This window comes from Lynx rufus, unplaced genomic scaffold (assembly GCF_022079265.1).
Source record: "Lynx rufus isolate CCGP_SWC_20201006 ecotype Redwood Valley unplaced genomic scaffold, mLynRuf1.p SCAF_6, whole genome shotgun sequence".
Taxonomy (NCBI): Eukaryota; Metazoa; Chordata; class Mammalia; order Carnivora; family Felidae; genus Lynx; species Lynx rufus.
In genome coordinates this window covers 75,191,608-75,210,056 of record NW_025814878.1, presented here as the reverse complement: position 1 = coordinate 75,210,056, position 18,449 = coordinate 75,191,608, and the positions used below count along the sequence as shown (strand labels likewise).

General features: G+C 33.3%; 1 protein-coding gene across 4 annotated transcripts in view; it reads right to left on the bottom strand.

Annotated features, from left to right (window-relative positions):
* Positions 1-18,449, bottom strand: part of PHIP (pleckstrin homology domain interacting protein) — a 149,766-nt gene that overhangs the window by 34,040 nt on the left and 97,277 nt on the right. For 3 of the 4 annotated variants that reach the window (XM_047101820.1, XM_047101817.1, XM_047101816.1), the window contains exons 23-33: positions 17,744-17,975; positions 16,279-16,338; positions 14,124-14,243; positions 12,066-12,173; positions 11,205-11,329; positions 10,995-11,077; positions 6,888-6,999; positions 6,658-6,719; positions 4,136-4,291; positions 2,830-2,950; positions 257-382 (exon numbers count right to left, since the gene is read on the bottom strand). In XM_047101820.1, coding sequence (XP_046957776.1) covers positions 257-382; positions 2,830-2,950; positions 4,136-4,291; positions 6,658-6,719; positions 6,888-6,999; positions 10,995-11,077; positions 11,205-11,329; positions 12,066-12,173; positions 14,124-14,243; positions 16,279-16,338; positions 17,744-17,975 — 1,305 coding nt within the window. The remainder of the gene's footprint in view (positions 1-256; positions 383-2,829; positions 2,951-4,135; positions 4,292-6,657; positions 6,720-6,887; positions 7,000-10,994; positions 11,078-11,204; positions 11,330-12,065; positions 12,174-14,123; positions 14,244-16,278; positions 16,339-17,743; positions 17,976-18,449) is intronic. The other variant, XM_047101819.1, reaches the window with a different exon arrangement.

Below are 18,449 nucleotides of genomic sequence, written 5' to 3'. Positions count from 1 at the left end.
AGAAAGATTCATATTTTTTAATATTAACTATAGAATATAACTGTAACAGAACTTTTATGATTTCATAATTAATATCAGCTAATGAACTAAGTGTTTAGACAGACATTGTATGCTTCCTATCTTGAGTGGAGCTAGTTTATAGCACAGCATGCAACATCATACATATAAAAAATAATTGCATTTTATATTTTGACATTTTTAAAGCTTAAAATATTGACATTAATTAATTATAATTAAGTGTGGAAAAACTACTCACTTTATAAAATGTAGAAGAAGATCAGTCACAAACTTAGCAGATTTCACAATAGGGCTTCCAGGCTCATTAAATGTTCGTGTATTATGCTCTATATATCGAACTTCCCACATTAGGGAAGAAACTCGCCTTAAACAAACAAAATACAGAAGTCTTAGCCTCATTTTATTTAGAAATATTTCCACACAATTTAAAACCAAGACATTCCAACTTTTCAACGGCAGTCTCAATTCAATTACAAAACTCACCACTTAAAAAATTATTCTGAAAAAATATATATCTCATTTGGGCAGGGGAAAAAAAGGAGTAGCAACAGTAACTGTGTATTTGCATAGAAAATGTCACCCTAGATTAGACACACTAGACTATTAATAGTGGTTTCTTTTCTTTCTGAAAGTAAAGAAAAATCCAAAAATGACATCTAGAGTATCATCCAATATGTGGTCCCACTTAAAATAGCAAAGAAGAAAATGCTCAGAAAATATTACTGATACTGATGTGTGAACAGAAACACAATTATATGTAATTTTACAAATATTATATACAATTGTGGGTACAGAAGCATACAGAAAGCTGTGTGCTTTTCATACAGCATTGCAAGACTTATTCTAGTAACAGAATCACAGGCATCTTCAGGATACTCTATAGAAAACTGTGTAAAATAAGGTATTAGATTAATGCCCAGCAGGGCAAACTGACAGTAGTAGTTTAATGAGACTGAACCAGAGGTATCAGAGAGGAAAACCATAAACTGCAAGAAATCTGTAGCCAATGAGTAAAGGAAAAACAAAACTTGAAGCAGTGAAAACGCACATGAAGGCATCATTTTATTAAATAACATAACTCAGGTCTTTATTACCAGATTCAAAAACAGGCAGTTTGTTTCTAATTTATGTAAGGATTGTGTTCCAAGATTTTTTCTTAAAGTGACTACTAAGCTAAGCAATTGCCAATAAAGCCTATTTAAGCTATAATGTACCCTAAAAAACACTACACGTTAGCAATTACCATATTAAGTAGTATTTCTATGAGAAAGTACATTTACAACAATAGTGGGAGATGTCAGGAGCTTATCTTTTTAGCTGTAATCCAACAATTAGTGTATAGGAACAACTCTTTCTCCCGTTTTCCTCCCCTATCTTGTTCCATCTCTGAAGCACTAAGTACAATTCTTAAGGCTTAGCAATTTTAGGGGTCTAGGGACAAGGAAGGATATAGTTAAAAATAACTACTCCATTTTCTCTTAAACTTCTAACATGTGATGTTAAAAAAGATTTAAAGAAGTGTACTTTGAAGGTAAGATGGCTGGGAGGCGCACATCATTATGATTTCCTCATCTCTATGCTTTTGACAAATATCAATATACCAACAGCAGAAGCACCTAACAAGATCAGAAAAATCTTTAGAACCTGAAGTCTTAACATCTTAGCTGGCAATGTTTAAAGGCATTTTTCCTTTTTACAACTAGGGGTTACTATTAGCACCCAAAGGGTAAAGGTATGGACAGCCCCTCACAATAAAAAATTTTCTAGCTCCCAAATGTCAATAAATGCTTTTGTTGAAAAACCTTGCTTAGTAAGTTAAGGAATAATAAATGGTGTTTTCAGTGCAGGCACAGAAAGTACCAAATCAGAATTATAATTTAAGGAATAAAAAGAACCGAAGGCACATTTTATATCAAAATATATGAAATATGAATAAAAATTCCCCTAAGTTAAAATGAATAGTAATGTAAAGAACTGCAGTAAAATGAAAGTGCTCACAAACTTTTTTTTTTTTTTTTTTTTTTTTAAGCAGGCTTCACTCCTAGAGCAGAGCCTAATGTGGGAACTTTTGCTAAGATCAAAAGTCAGATGCTTAACCACCTGAGCCAGCCAGGGACCCTCCCAAAGAAATTTTTTAATGCACTGATTTAAATTAAAATGTTGTCTTTTAAGCAAAAGTCATGAAAACTGGAAATATGATTTCATTATGTGAAAACTATAGACTTAAATTCACTTTTCTAAAAACGTATTCTAGGCAATAAGCCTACGACGCATGTCTCAGATTAGAACTCAATGTTTACTCAAACCACTAACGAGAAGATGCAAATTAATTTAAATTAGACGTCTTTTTTTTAAACTCTATATTTCAAGCTAAAGTACAGCTATGAAAAATACCCTAATTTTCCTAACTTTGTTGTTCTTAAGTATTTATAAGCAAAATAAGAAAAAAAAACCCCACTTTTTAATATTGTTCTATGAAAAAATCCATGAACAAATATTTCAATGTGATGTCTGTGGGAAATGAAATACTCTGGCTTGAACTGTAAAATACAGTATGAAGACAGTGAGGTCCCACTCATTAGCAACTAGAAAAAACCATATCTATGAACCATATTCCAAGTCTATAGATCAGGAGCATCAGCATCCCAGGGAACTTAGAAACGCAGAACCTCATGTCCTACTAAAACTACTGAACCAGACTCTGCATTTTAACAAAATCCCTAGGTGGTATGTATGGACATTAAAGTTTGAGAAACACCCAAGGATCATTTAGTATTCTTTTGGTAGTAGCTACAGCAAATGGGTTCTAACCTGTAAAACCTGTTTTCCAGTCTTTGTTTAATTGTACTTAAATCCGTTGGATACGCCACTACAGTGCAATACATGGGATAGGCTTGCAGATCTACAGGGGCCACAAACGCTGAAGCAATATCTAGAATAAAAAAATTAGTTTGTATGTTTAATTTTCATGGTTTAACAAGACTTCACAATTCTGCTTAAGACAAGTTCTGATTCATATAACCCTTAGACTGCCACTGTCTTTTCATAGAAAATACATACAGTTTAGCTAGCATAGTAGAGTCTCACTTCTTATTACATCTATATTTATACTGCAAAATTCTAGGGATATTTGTTATTCAGATTTCTTAGAAGAAAAGCCATGACAGATAATACATAAATCTGACCTATTAAGTATACATATATTTCTATACTTAAAACCTGGCCAGTCCTGAATCTGTAGGTTTTTCACAATCATTCAGTAACACTATAATAATACATTCCATTCAAATGTAACCTTTCTCAAAAACCTACCTTACTTTAACAACATAATTCTGTGAAATATCAGGCAAGTACAGAGGAAAAACAGATCCAGAAGTCTCTGACTCAACGTCACTGACCAAATGGCACACAGTAAACTGGTAAAATCTAAAACCTGATAAAGATCACTCTCCATTTTTTGCTTATCCACATTTAGTGTAAGACAACTTTTTATGCTAAACTACTACTAAAATTATTTAGGATTATATTTATAGACTCTTTAAATGAAGTGTTGCCATATTTAAAAAGACTTCAAATGAAAATATCATCCAATATGTGTCTCCAGAGTATTTTCCTCTTCTTATTCATCATTTTTCCCTCTTTTAAGCTTGATTCCCTATCGACAGAAGGGGTTGCTACCAACCACCACACCAGTTAGAGTTGTTTTGGAAGCCCTTAATTCAGATAACCAAACATTTTGTGGCCATTGTTTTTCTTTTTTTCATATGAGACAAAGCATTTCATTCTCTCCTATTACCTTGCAAGTATTCCCTTGTGTATATATTCATAAAGTTAAGGGGAAAATTGGTACAGCTATTCATATAATTATAATTCAGCATTCAGCCCCACTCTCCCAATTCACATCATGTCAGCTTAAATATGTTGAGGGATTTCAAGCTGGGTTCTGGAGGATCCAGATTTTTCAGAGGTATCCCTGGCATTTCTGGGGGCCCTCACTCTATTTGAAAACCACTGACATGACACTGTGAAGAAAAATTTTATTCAAATACTAACAGTTTTCCTTTCCTTTGCTTTTTGCCAGCTTGTCCTGCATTGCTGTGTTACTATTATTATTTACCTAGTGTCATCAACTGGTTTATTCCTGCAACAATTCTTTCACATTCTTCATCCCTGGGATTGGAACCCCATTCTCCATCAAGAGGTTTATAGATCAATGATCTGCATTCAACATCAGTTAAAGGAACACTGGTACCTAGTTCTTCAGGAAATACAGCTGAAATACACAGAAAGAAAAGCAGATTTAGTTAAAATATGTCTTTCTTGCTAATATTTAGGTTATTTGTTAATATTTAGGTTACCTTTACAAAGAGTTGATATTGTCAAAAAAACCTAAAGTATAATCTTGTAAAGATCTGGTAAGTATATTCCTTTTTTTCATTAAAGAGAAATATGTTTCAAGGGTCAATAACATTAATTTTTAAAACATTAATTTTATAAATAATTCTCTAGATGGGTATATAATTACTTTTCCAAAATTATACCAGACAACTTGCTCTACTATCAGTTTCAGATAAAGGACAAATATTTCTGTAAAATGATAGAAATTAAAGATTTTCTGAATTTTATAATATAATCTTCATATTTATTTTGATAAAACATACACAAGGTGAAACTGAACTAAAGTGGTGTTTTTCATGAATACTGTAATCGAAGTCTCAACTTTTTAAAATGTGGAAACAGAGAACTATTAATACTAACAGATGATTCTTATGCTTCTTGCTTTTAAATGATGAAGGCATGCCTTCTGCATACCTGAATCTTTAACAGTATCGTTAGGAGGTGATGGTGACATAAAATTTACAAATCTGCCAAGTACCTTTTCCTTTGAGCTAGACTTCATCAGAGAACACTGGAAAATATGCTACTATTTGTATACAAAATTCTTCCTCTACAAAATGTAATTAAACTCCATAGGTGCATGTGTGTATATATATCAGGACAGAACAAAACCAACAAAAATCACCCCCTTCACCCACAGCTAAATTTAGGTAGGAAATACCGTATTAATTAATGCCACTAATTCATTTCAAGAAATACCCCAAGCATTACAACACTGACTAGCATCACTTCTCTCATATATAGTCCAATGTGACTTCAAACTCAAGCTTACAAGATAAATAAAATCAGAAGATAAGCCATGTAACAATGTTACAAGTTGTATAAGATATTTTATAGTTTCAAACAGCTCTAATTTAGTAGTGAGATAAAAAAATATGTTATTGGTATTAAATTTTCAAAGCGATAATTTTGAGAAAGAACTAGTTTTAGATAATGTATAAGCATGATTTTCTCATCTCTAAGGTTTACCAGCTGGGTTAAATTTCCAAGTTATCTTTTCTCTGACTTTTGAGAATACAATAACTAGTGAACAACTGCATTATAAATGATTATTTCTATTATGTCACAAGAGCTCCTCCCTTTTGTTTTTTAAAGTCTTTATTCTTACCTGAAAAGAAAAGTGACACATTGGGAAAAATCCCCAACCTTTATAAATAATCATTCTTAATATTCTGGAATATACAGCTTTTTAAGTCCTTTTATGCATATACACTTATGTGTGCGATATCTTTTTAAAAATAGAAACAAAAATGGGCACTGAGGTAGAAGGAAAATGCAATCTACAGGCTTCACCCACACCGGCTTTTTTTCAGTTCCAGGAAGAGATCTGCTTACTGCCCAAATCTGACTCCCTAATCCTAAGGCAATATATATCAGGCCATATGCAAGAAGACAGTTGTTATTAGTAGCAAACTACCTACTCTTGGAGGCCCTTAACATGTGTCAGGCTCTATATTAAGCTCTTTATGCACATGATGGCATTTAATTCTCACAACAGCCCTGTATTGTATTAGTTTACCTACTTTCAAAGGCTGAAGTCCTAAAACTCTGAAGTTTTAAGTCTTTTAAAGAGCTTGCCAAGGGGTGCCTGGGTGGTTCAGTCAGTTGAGTGTCTGACTTCCGCTCAGGTCATGATCTCACGGTCCATGGGTTCGAACCGTGTCAGGCTCTGGGCTGACAGTGCAGAGCCTGGAGCCTGCTTCAGATTCTGTGTCTCCCTCTCTTTCTGCCCGTCCCCTGCTCACGCTCTCTCTCTCAAAAATAAATGAATATTTAAAAAGAAAAAAAAAAAAAAGGGAACTTGCCAAGATGACACCAGATAGAAGATGGCAGAGACAGGGTATGAGTATTTGTCTCACTCAAAAGGCTGAATCTTAATATTATGTTATAGTCTTAAGCGTTCCGCTGGAGTTACCAAAAAAAAAATCTTTGCTCCCAAATGCTCACCTTCTAGGAGGACACAATAATTAGCAAAACATTTTCATATTTTGCTATAATTAACTAATTTCAATCTTCACTAAGATTATAAATTCCAAGTGGACAAAGATTATGTCTATCATGTTCAATGCTATGCCATCTCTACCTTCAATCCAAGGTCACAGCAGGTGTGCAATAAATAACTGCAGAATATTTTGTTTGCTCTTCATAACAACCCTACGCAATAGCAAGTCAGCAAATCAGATTCCTTATTTAAGAAACTAATTTTGTAACACAGACACAAAAAGCCTAACATACACTTACCATTATTAGGAATAAGCTCCATATCCCAAGGACTCATCTTTTCTGTATCTCCATTGTCCCAGCTTAAAGGAAGGAAAATCCTTACATTAAAAAATCTAAATATTGTGTTGTAAGTTTTACAAAATCACATTAAGTGTTTAAAAGAAGTGTCTTTGTCACTTTATTAACAGATGGGGGAAAATATTAAAAGTAACTCAAGCTGAACTAAAATACAACAAACACTCCCTTACCAAACGTTATAGCACTGAAACAAACTATCAGGGTACTCAGGCTGAAGAGGTTCCTGGCTTTCAATTGTTCCAAACCACCAGGCATCATCTATGACTGATCTGAAACGGTCACCTGGATAAGAATAAAAGCCATCTCATTACTCTGAAATGTACTGATGCTGTACTTACTCCTTTTTACCCAAATCTAAACTGCCTGTATAATTTCAGAAAACATATAAAAAGTGACCTACACATTCCAAAATAAACAATAAATAAAATTAGTAATATTTAAGAAAAAACTTATTTAATAAACACATCAATATGACTTACCAGTTTCCAGTACCATTTCTTATATTTATTAGGGCCAGGAGAAATTCACTCTTAAGCATTTTTACCATTCTAGAATTTTAAGCTCATCATTAGGACTATGCCCAAACTTTTCATTCAAATAAAAGCACAGTTTAGATAATTTCTACCCAACAAGTATTTAGAGTCTATCTTTATTTTCTTGTTTCCTATAGGCAAGTTCCTCCAACAATCAAGACTCCAGCCTAGAAACAAAAATAAAACATCCAATCTGTTTGGTCCCTTTCATGTCAATCACCCTGAAGCTGTAACACTCCTATATATACTCACTTTCCCTTTCCTATAAAAACAAGAAACAAAAAGAAAAACAACTAACCTTTGTAAACTAGACATCATTCCTTTTGTCTCTTTCCTTACCCAACTGTACTCAGCTACTGTCATGTTACTAAAACTACTTTCCCAATAGACCCAATAAGCTATCTTCTCAACTTCCTTCTGTGTCATATGAAAACTGTAAATCAAGTCTTCCTTTCTGCCCCTCTTTCCTCTTCCTTGGCTTTCACAGTACAGAGTGGTTTTCTCCTGGTGAGCATAGGTTAGGGTCTGAAGGACTTGAGTTCAAATAACTTATCTGTGTGACTTTGAACAAATTAGGTATTTTAGAACTCATCTGAGTAAGTTTCATTCTCAAACCCAAAAGAGCAAGCATTTGTTTATATTCTCATTTTTTACAAAAAAAAAGATTTAGAAGTTTAGAGAGACATATAGCATAAAATGAACTAAAAACTAAAAAAAAAAAAAAAAAAACTAAAAAAAAATTAAAAGAAATTTAATGACAAACGGAAACTGGAGCCAGGAGTAAGTTAATAGAACACAAGTGCATGTTGCTGAATTATATCTAACTTTGAATGGGTATGCATTGGGACCCAAATGCAGATTCAAGCATTCTAACAGCCAATGTTAAGCAGTAAACAGGATCTACTACCAGATCAGATCTCTACTTGCTCTTCAGATGCATATATATTAGTGACACTAAGCTTAGTGAGAAGCTACCATATAATTAATAAACAGCATTCTTGATGTCACCACAACCTTACAGTAAACTTGAGTTTCAAAAAGCTATTTTTTATGATCTTACACACACTGATGACATTATGCTAAAGAAGAGGAACTGGATAATGTATGTCTAACCTCAACAAACAATACTACAGAATAACAGTGAAATTAAGCAAGGAATAGAGTACACCATTCAGAGTAAACTTTAAACATTTCTGAAGACATAGGTTATCAGCTCATTTCCGGAATATTCCTAAATTCTGACTGTTAATATTTGTTCTGCATTTTATTGGCAGATGCATGTCTTTAAAAAAATAAAATTTAGGGGTGGCTGGGTGGCCTAGTCAGCTGAGTGTCTGACTCTTGATTTCAGTTCAGGTCATGATCCCAGGGTCATGGGATCAAGCCCTGTGTTGGGCTCCATGCTGAGCATGCAGCCTGCTTAAGATTCTTCTCTCTCACCCTCTGCCCCTCTCCCCTACTCATGCTCTCTAAAACAAAAAAAAATATATAAAATAAAATTTATCAGTAACACATTCAAATAGTTTAAACAACCAAGTGTACCAAAGGCTTATAACCAAAACCAAGAAAAACCTCTAATTCTTGCAAAGATTTCTTCTTGAATTTATTTAGACTTCTAAATGAGTATACAGCTTCACTCATTAATTTTAGACATTAAGTACTGACTTCTCCATATAATTGTATAAACAATTTATGTGTATTTTATTTAATCTATTTTGTTTCTATCAGCACTATGTTTGCTACAAAGCCAAACATACAATTCCCTTCTTCTATAGTTTTGTATAAAAACTGCTTCACTGTCTGTGGTTGGTTTTCTCTGTATTTATAAAGTCTTCCCACATTCTCTAAAGGCTTAAATTATAAAACATTCCTCAACTTAATTTCCAACAAAGTCAAACACATTAGATAATTCATCTGTTCCATTTTCTTTTTTTCCTAAAGACTGCTCTTAGAGGACAACATCTTCTGAATTATCATTTTATAGATCTTGCTAGACAGATGCTATCCTGAGACTTCTATGGACTATTACTGGGAATTCATTTTGGCTCTTTTTTGTTCTGGATTTTCTGTTTCCTGGTGGAGGGGAGGGGATTCCAGGTCTTTCTCTTCCTTGGTTCATTTCCTTATATGATGGAACATACCTTTCAAAGTTTCCAGAAAAATGGTGTAATAGAATTTACATGGAATGTAAATTTTTTGATAACTCCCATGTCCCTAATTTTGATAAACTGTATTTCTCTAATTTTTCTTTTTGGAGCACACATATGTAAATTTCTAAGTTTACCATGACCAAACAAGACAAATCACCATGCCAATGCCTTCCAATGGCACTGGAAGAGAGGTGGACTGGCATATCAACTGATGTGGTTTTTCAAACCAAATATGCCATATATGTACCACTCCAAAGAGTGCCCCTATTTGAAAATTAAAAAACAAAAACAAAAAACCCAACTCTAATGAACTGCACATCCATGTGTACATAAATGAATACATCTTAAATGTCTGGAATCTTTTAAGAATTTTAAAGTTTCGGGGCGCCTGGGTGGCGCAGTCGGTTAAGCGTCCGACTTCAGCCAGGTCACGATCTCGCGGTCCGGGAGTTCGAGCCCCGCGTCGGGCTCTGGGCTGATGGCTCAGAGCCTGGAGCCTGTTTCCGATTCTGTGTCTCCCTCTCTCTCTGCCTCTCCCCCGTTCATGCTCTCTCTCGGTCCCAAAAATAAATAAACGTTGAAAAAAAAAAAAAATTAAAAAAAAAAAAAAAAAAAAGAATTTTAAAGTTTCTTTGAGTCTTGATTACAATATTAAGTTTAAAGATTATAACAGATTAAACAAATGAAAGGAAAATGTCAGTTTAGCTTTGGCCCCAGTCCAAATTATTAAACATTTTGAACTGGAAGACATCTTCTGCTTCAACTTTGAATTATTATATTTTTAAAAGAAAATTTAAGTCAACACATAAAACAGCTGAAGAAATAGCTATAAACAATCTAATGAGTTACCAAATCTGAGAGAGAAAATGTTCAGAATTTCAGCATGAACTATATTAAAAGGAGAATTGAGCCCTGAACAATACAGGTTTAGACTGTGTGGGTCCACTCATACATGGATTTTTTTCCCTGATATATACGGTACTGTATATGCATTTTTTCTTCCTTACTATTTCTTAATAATATTTTTTCTCTAGCTTACTCTATTTTAAGAATACAGTATAGGGGCGCCTGGGTGGCGCAGTCGGTTAAGCGTCCGACTTCAGCCAGGTCACGATCTCATGGTCCGTGAGTTCGAGCCCCACGTCAGGCTCCGGGCTGATGGCTCAGAGCCTGGAGCCTGTTTCCGACTCTGTGTCTCCCTCTCTCTCTGCCCCTCCCCCGTTCATGCTCTGTCTCTGTCTGTCCCAAAAATAAAAAAAAAAAAAAAGAATACAGTATATAATACATATATAAAATATGTATTAATTGTCATCAGTAAGGCTTCTGGTCAACAGTAAGCTATTGGTAGTTAACTCTTTGGGGAATTAAAAGTTATACACAGATTTTTGATTATGCAGGGGGTCAGTACTCTTAATCCTTGCATTGAAGGGTCCACTGTTAAATACCTGACACCATATCTTACTTTGCTATCAATGTTCCCACAAATGGCAAGAAGATTCCTCTGATTATCTTTTTCTAAATTATTAAAAATAGTAAATAATTTATTAGATTAAAAAAATTACGAACATGTATGGCTTCTAAATAAATTACCCACCTATGTTCCACCGCCTATATTTTGCGTCATCAAACTGTTGTCTCAAGACTAGGAAATCTATAACATCAGGCATATCATGGTATCTAATTACAAATAGAAACAAATTGATTAGGTCACATACCTAAAAATATCTAAAAGTTCAAATTTATATGAATCTTGAAAAACAATCTACAATACTAAGAAACCACTGCCTCTTTCAATAGTCCTTACTTCATGGTAAATGATCCACCAGTCAGTTTACCAGTGTCAGGATCAAGAAAAGCAAGTTTAAGGCAGCAAAGTGTAGGTAATCCTACTTCATACTTTATGCCAACTATTTTCATCAGTTCTTGTTCCTGAAAAAAGATATAAAAAATAAGAAACCATCTTCACAAAATAAACTGATAAAAATAATTAAAACATTTCTTCATTTCTGTCTTGATCTAGGTGGTGATTATCCTGTGCATGTAAAAATTTGTTGACCTGTGTACTGAAGATCTGTGCATATTATAGTACACAAATTATATCTCAACAGAAAATTTAAAAAGAGAGGGGCGCTTGGGTGGCTCAGTCAGTTGAGCATCTGACTTTGGCTCCGGTCATGATGTCATGGTTTGTGGGTTTGAACCCTACATTAGGCTCACTGTTGTCAGTGCAGGGCCTGCTTCAGATCATCTGTGCCTCCCCTGCCCCTCCCCCACTCAAGCTCTCTCTCAAAAATAAACATTAAAAAATAAATAAATAAAAAATTTATAAAGGGGAAAACTTTATTGAAATAAAAGTTTTCCAATATAGTTCCAAAGACCTCTACATAATTTTGAACTCTGTCTGATAAATCTAGAAATACTCACACATACGTAGTTTACCTTAGACATTAGTACTAATTTTCTCTATAATTACATTTTGTACCCAATTTATAAACTATAGGAATATATAAATCAATCTTGTGTCTCTCTGAAAATACCTTCTACTCTCTAGGACTGCTTCAACTAAAAAAGGTATCTTCATGGAACAGTTTCTTACAGTGAAAAGAGTACCATTCAATACAATTTTCTACATAATCTAGAACTTTTTAAATAATAAACACCATACCCGTAGTTCCATTTTATGCCACGGCTGTTTTTTGGGATTGATACTATAAATCTTATTTTTCCGGGCCATTTCAACATATGCTTCATGTCCTTGCCGGAAATAATAAACCTAAAAAGTAAATAAAGTCACAGTTTTAAAACTTGAATGTTTCCTTTAACCCAAGATGCAAGGTATCAACTAAAATTGCAGGAGAGAATTTAATGTTCTTTGAACAGAAAGAAATTCTAGTATTTTGTTATTTTTCCCCTTCTTTTCCTAAAGTTGTCCTAATGTCACTTAATCATAAACAAAGTGTTCTAAATAACATTACTTTGGTTACACATTAAGAGGATAAAATGAGCAGTTTGTTTGTTTCACTGTTTTATTTTTGGATTCAAAGTAAGTTGACCTATGTTATATAACAAAGTAAATTGTAAGTAGGAGTCACCATCAGTTTATTATTCACTTATTTTGGTAGCAAGTGGTATATACATATGCAGAAAACTTTAACATGAAAAATGTATTTATATAAATATATTTTATTGTTAAAAAGAGAACAAGGCATATATTTGTTCCAATTTTATGAAGGTCAAATTTGACACTTGACTACCATCTTGTAAACTGGTACTTGACATAGTAGTCTGACACCACCTATTCTTCCCACTACAAAAAAAAATAATAGAGCTTGTTAAGAAATGCTGCTTAAAATTTTAAAGATGTTACTGAGTTCTTAGTAACATTTTGGGATATCCATTATTCTACGTACTTTTGCTCCAGTTGTTTGAAATTTCATATGAAGGAATAGTGCTTGCTGAATAATGAGAACTTACCTGTTTAAGCATCAATGATCAAAAAGACAAGTTTAACATATTGAAAGAAAATTATTTAACAAGGATTTACACACTTTCTAGTAATAGTGAATATAATTTACTGGAAATAATAAATATAATTTAACCAAGCATCTTCTTGATGCTCAAGGATCTGTTAGGACCTATCACCATTACGGGAATGTTCTGTGCACTTCATGTCTTCTTTAGTAGGGTCTCTAAATGAGTTTTTTTGGACTGCTCTTTAGAGTTACTCTTGCATTATATGTTTTCTTTTTTTTAATGTTTATTTATTTTTGAGAGACAGAGACAGAGCCTGAGTGGGGGAGGGGCAGAGAGAGAGAGAGACAGAATCCGAAGCAGGCTCCAGGCTTCAAGCTGTCAGCACAGAGCCCAGTGCGGGAGTGGGGGGTGGGGGGGGCTCCAACTCATAAATCACGAGATCATGACCTGGGCTGAAGTCAGACGCTTAACCGACTAAGCCACCCAGGCGCCCCTTGTTTTTTCTTTTTTCTTTTTACTGTCCACTGTCACTTGCCACTTTCTACTGCTCATTAGTGTGGTCTGCTAAAGAAGCTCATATTGTACTTCCTAATTTATTACTGCTAATCTACTGGATACCAGATGACTCTGCTTCTGAACATCTATGCATAAAATAAGAACACATGAACCCTGGAGTGAGAAATTTTGATCTAAGATCTTACATTTTCATTTCAAATTCATAAGTGCATAGTCCAAAATGATGGCCAATCACATTTTTTAAAAAATGAAATATTCCTTATCCTAAGACAATAAATATTTTAAAAGATCTAATAAATAAATTATAAACATTGTATTTAAATGAAAACTTATGAAATAAAATTAAATAGAAATAAAATGCTGAATTGCATTTTTCCTTTAACATGCTATATATTTAAGCCTTAAGCTAAGAAAAAAAAATATTTTTAGAAAGGAAAAGAAAACTGGCAATAGAATCCTCTTGTTAAAAACAATACGAGTTTTTAAAATGTTAATAAAATTCCCATTCTCTTACAATATTTAGTTTTTGCTATTGCAATATTTAAAGTGGCAAGTGGCCTCAAAAAAGATTGGAGCTTTCCTCCTAATTAGTTCTTCCATACAAAGCTTACAAGCATCCAAAAATGAGATACTTCATGAGACTGCTACAGTTTTCTACAGTTCTGTTTCAAGAGCTATAAAAAAAAAAAAAAAAGGCTTAAAGATAAGATTGTTTTTAAAAATTTTAAAGTACCTCATCTCCCATCTGTGGCACAAATGGACATCTTCGGGGAAGAGTATCTGTAATCCATGTTGAAGGTAACCATTCTTCTAATGTCAAACCATTTTCCGTGAGTTCTCCTACAGCCAATCTCTAAAAGTTAGAACATTATAAAGTAATATTATCAGAAAAGCATTCATCTCTCAATCTGCCCTTTGAAATAACTATAAACGTAGTTAAATAAAAGGAGGAAGATATCTTTGAACAAAAATATATATTCAGCTTTTAAAAACCTTATTCTGGGAAGACGGCAGCAATGGCAGTATAGTTATCCAAATCACCACAAAAAAAGAACCAGATAAACTAAAACCTACAGACAACATTCAGAACAAAAGGAGGTGAACAACTGGTGCATCACTCTGAAAAAGACTACGAAAGCTCCTCAAAAGTTAAAAACAGAACTACCCTATGACCCAGCAATTGCATTACTGGATATTTATCCAAAGGATACAAAAATACTCAGAGGCCCATGCACCCCAATGTTTATAGCAGTATTATCAATAATAGCCAAACTATGGAAAGAGCCCAAGTGTCCACTGACTGATGAACAGATAAAGAAGATGTGGTGTATATATAAAATGGAGTATTAGCCACCAAAAAGAATGAAATCTTGCCATTTGCAACGACATGGATGGAGCGAGAATGTACTATGTTAAGTGAAATACAGAAGGACAAATACCATATGATTTCACTCATGTGGAATTTAAGAAACAAAACAGATGAACATAGGGAAGGGAAGAATGAAAAGAAAGAGAGGGAAGCAAACCATTAGAGACTGAACTATTGAGAACAAACTGAGGGTTGCTGGAGGGGAGGTGAGTGGGGCATGGGCTCAATGGGTAACAAGTATTAAGGAGGGCATTTGTTGTGATAAGCACCCTGGGTGTTAAAATAAGTGATAAATCACTAAACCACTAAATTCTGCTCCTGAAACCATAACTATATGTTAACTAACTAGAATTTAAATAAAAACTTGAAAAAGAAAAAAAAAATTAGAGCCACAGATTTCAGTTTTATACATTGAGGTTTTGAGTTAAAGTATGTGTGAAAAAGGTTTCCTTGGACTTATTAATAAAAAGAAAAAAAAAGGTAGGAAAAGTCTGAAAATTGTTAATTCCAGCCTCAATATGGGCTATTAATTATAGCAGAAAAATATTTCTCCCTGTAAGGAAAATACCTATATTGACTGAAATAGTGAACAACACTTACATGAAACCAGGTTAAGTTGGCTATTAAATAGGAATAATATTTATAACTGTAAGACTTTGGTATGGCACAGCCAAGAATCATTACGATGATACATCTTATTCCTCAATAATTCTTGGGAAACCTAGAATTTTTAAAGTAGGTTTCTATCACTTAGTACTTAAAACCACTTAGGAAATAAAATGCACTGAATATTCCTCAAAATTTCCAGCCTCATCATTTGAATTTTTGTTCATTTTGGAGATACAGGTAATTGAGATCTTTCCTTTGTATTCATGGAAATTCTTCTAAGTCTACCTCACATCTTATTTCTGGAAGCCTTAACCTGAAACTCTAAGAAAAGATGTCCTTATTTGATTCGAGCTATCATCTTTAAAATTAATCTGGTAATTAAACATATTAGACAATGTGATATTCTATTTTTATCTTGGGGGATTAAAGCAACTTGTTAATCACACATTGTTTTCAGATAAGTACTATGTCTTACACTTCTTTTTATCCACTGTATTGCTTTATAAACCGTAAGCCTTCAATAAAAATTTATTAATCTGGTTTCCAGAGTTCCTAACAATATAATGGACATATATCAGATACATCTGAGATGACTTTACTGCATCTCTGGAGAATTCTATTAATAACCATTTTCTTTATCTGCCTTACTGGCTCTTAATTAATTTGAATACAATTAGTCATATGGAAAATGTCTTCATCTGTTCATACTTGCAGTAAATATTACTTAATGAATCTGTAACTTTCCAACTTTATGACCCTATGCGTAAGAAGGGAAATATTATTGTGTTTATTTGGAATAACAAAGAGACTAAAGAATAAGAACAATTCTATTGTTAGATCCATTGGTAGACTAATACCAAACCATGTGTACAAAAACCAAATTGAAGGGAACAGTCTATAATATCCTTACCTCATGATATTTAAAGTCTGTCCCACATAAATTCAGTGGCACACAGATCCTGTTGTAATACTTCAATAAAAATTGTGAAGTTAAAATATGCCAAACAGCAACAGTGGATCTAAATGTGGCATTGCATGAAAAAGCCCAAGGTGTTAGTTTACACACAATTATCAATCAAAAGGAACCAGGTGAGTCAGGTAAACTGCACTCTTGAGACAAAAAAATTACGTTCTCACAGTGACTTAACACTGTAAACCTCAAAAGTTAATCAAAACTGTCTTGAGATAAGAAAAAAAATGTTTATTAGTCAGATAGAAGGCTAAATCAGTTTTCTTCAACCAGTCTGTGTACCACATAAAATAATGGGTCAGCCTACATTTATCATCACTGACACACAAGAGACACACAAGAGAAAACTGAGCACATATATGTGTGATACTCTCTTTGGTAAATCATCCCCAGACAAAAGCAAAGTAAGTAATAAGAATAGTAGGCTGTGGAATCCAAATTAATAAATAATTATAAAGCTGAAACAAGAGTTCAGATGATACAGATAAAATAAACATTAAAAACAGAAGTATTCTTAAAATTTTCAAAGCTCTCTGGAGATAAAGACAGCCTCCCTAGTATTTAATCCTATAATTAACAACTTATATTTAATTCTAAAAATGAAAGAGGTTAAAAAAAATCTTCCTTGTGTTTATTTAACCAAATATACTTTCTACTTATAGTCTTTTGGGGAATAGAAAACATCTCCCTTGTATTTCATTTACTTTAGAGCAAAAGTTAAACAGCTCTTATTTTTCTTAAAAGAATTCCATTTCCATAAGAGCTGACAGTTTTTATTTCCACAACATTTATCTCTTACGTTCTGATTTGTCTCAAATTACCCAGACTAAAGATGAAGTAATCAAGTCAATACTGCTACTGACCTAAGGATCATCTAATTATGGCTCATCTTCTCTATAAATTAATGAAAGCTTGTTAATAACTGTAGTATCCTATTTTAGATTCATATTTGCCTTGTAGTCAACTATGACAAGTTCTGCCATTATTATTCCAAGTCATGTGTGCTCTATGCTTGCTGGTTATTTTCAGCAATTAACAATCAATAAGGATGGTCAAAAAGCAAAGGAAATTAAAAGACTCATAAAACTATATGTTTTTAAACTTTTTTTATATACACAAATCAATAAATCCCAAGAGATTACCAAAAAAAAAATCTGCTCCTAAGATTAAATGCTCAATATTGAGAATATGGTAATTCTATAAGTAAATACTCGCACATGCTAATTTAAAACTTGAGAAAATTAAATACGTTTGGCATACTATATTTTGCTACTGTATACTTCTGAGTTTTTTCCAATACTACTTGCTGGTATGCCTCAACAGCATTTATGTTTATCAGCAGCACTTTTAAAAAGTGTGCTTTGTTTTCATAGAAAACAATTTATATTAAAAAAAACAAAAAAACCTTTTGTTTTCTTTCTTTGGGTTTCTTTTTCTTTGGTGATATTTGTCCATCTTTTTCTTCATTTACTTTTTTCCTTTCCTTTTTAATCTGTTTTTGCTTCTGTTTTTCAGATTCTTCTTCTTCATCTGAACTGCTTTCTGCTTTCTTGGTTTTATGCTTAGGAATTTTCTTTGGTGGCTGCAGATTAATTCCTGCATCTGCTGTCCAGTCAGAATAATCACTAGAGTAGTCACTAAAAGGCAAAAGGGATTAAAAAATACAAACAGAAGATATACCGTAAGACTATTTTATAAATATAAAGAGATCACAATGACAGAGTAACAAATAAACTAAAAACACTTCCCTTTCAACTCATGTTCTAAACAGTTTCTTAAAATTCTGTCAGCTTAACTTAAGTATCTCAAAAACTTTAAGATAAATAAGGCTATAGCTTTAATTGAAACATGAATTTAAGTGCCTCCTATGATTTTAACAAAAATATTAATTTCTGGGGCACCTGGGTGGCTCTGTCAGAAGAGTGTTCAACTCATGATCTCAGCTCAGGTCATGATCTCACAGTTTGTGAGTTTGAGCCCTGTGTTGGCTCCTCACTATAGGTGGGGAGTGTGCTTGCTTGGGATTCTCTCTCTCCCCCTCTCTCAAAATAAATAAATAGACTTAAAAAAATAATTTCTGAAGAGTGCTGCATTCTGGGGCAAAATATTGT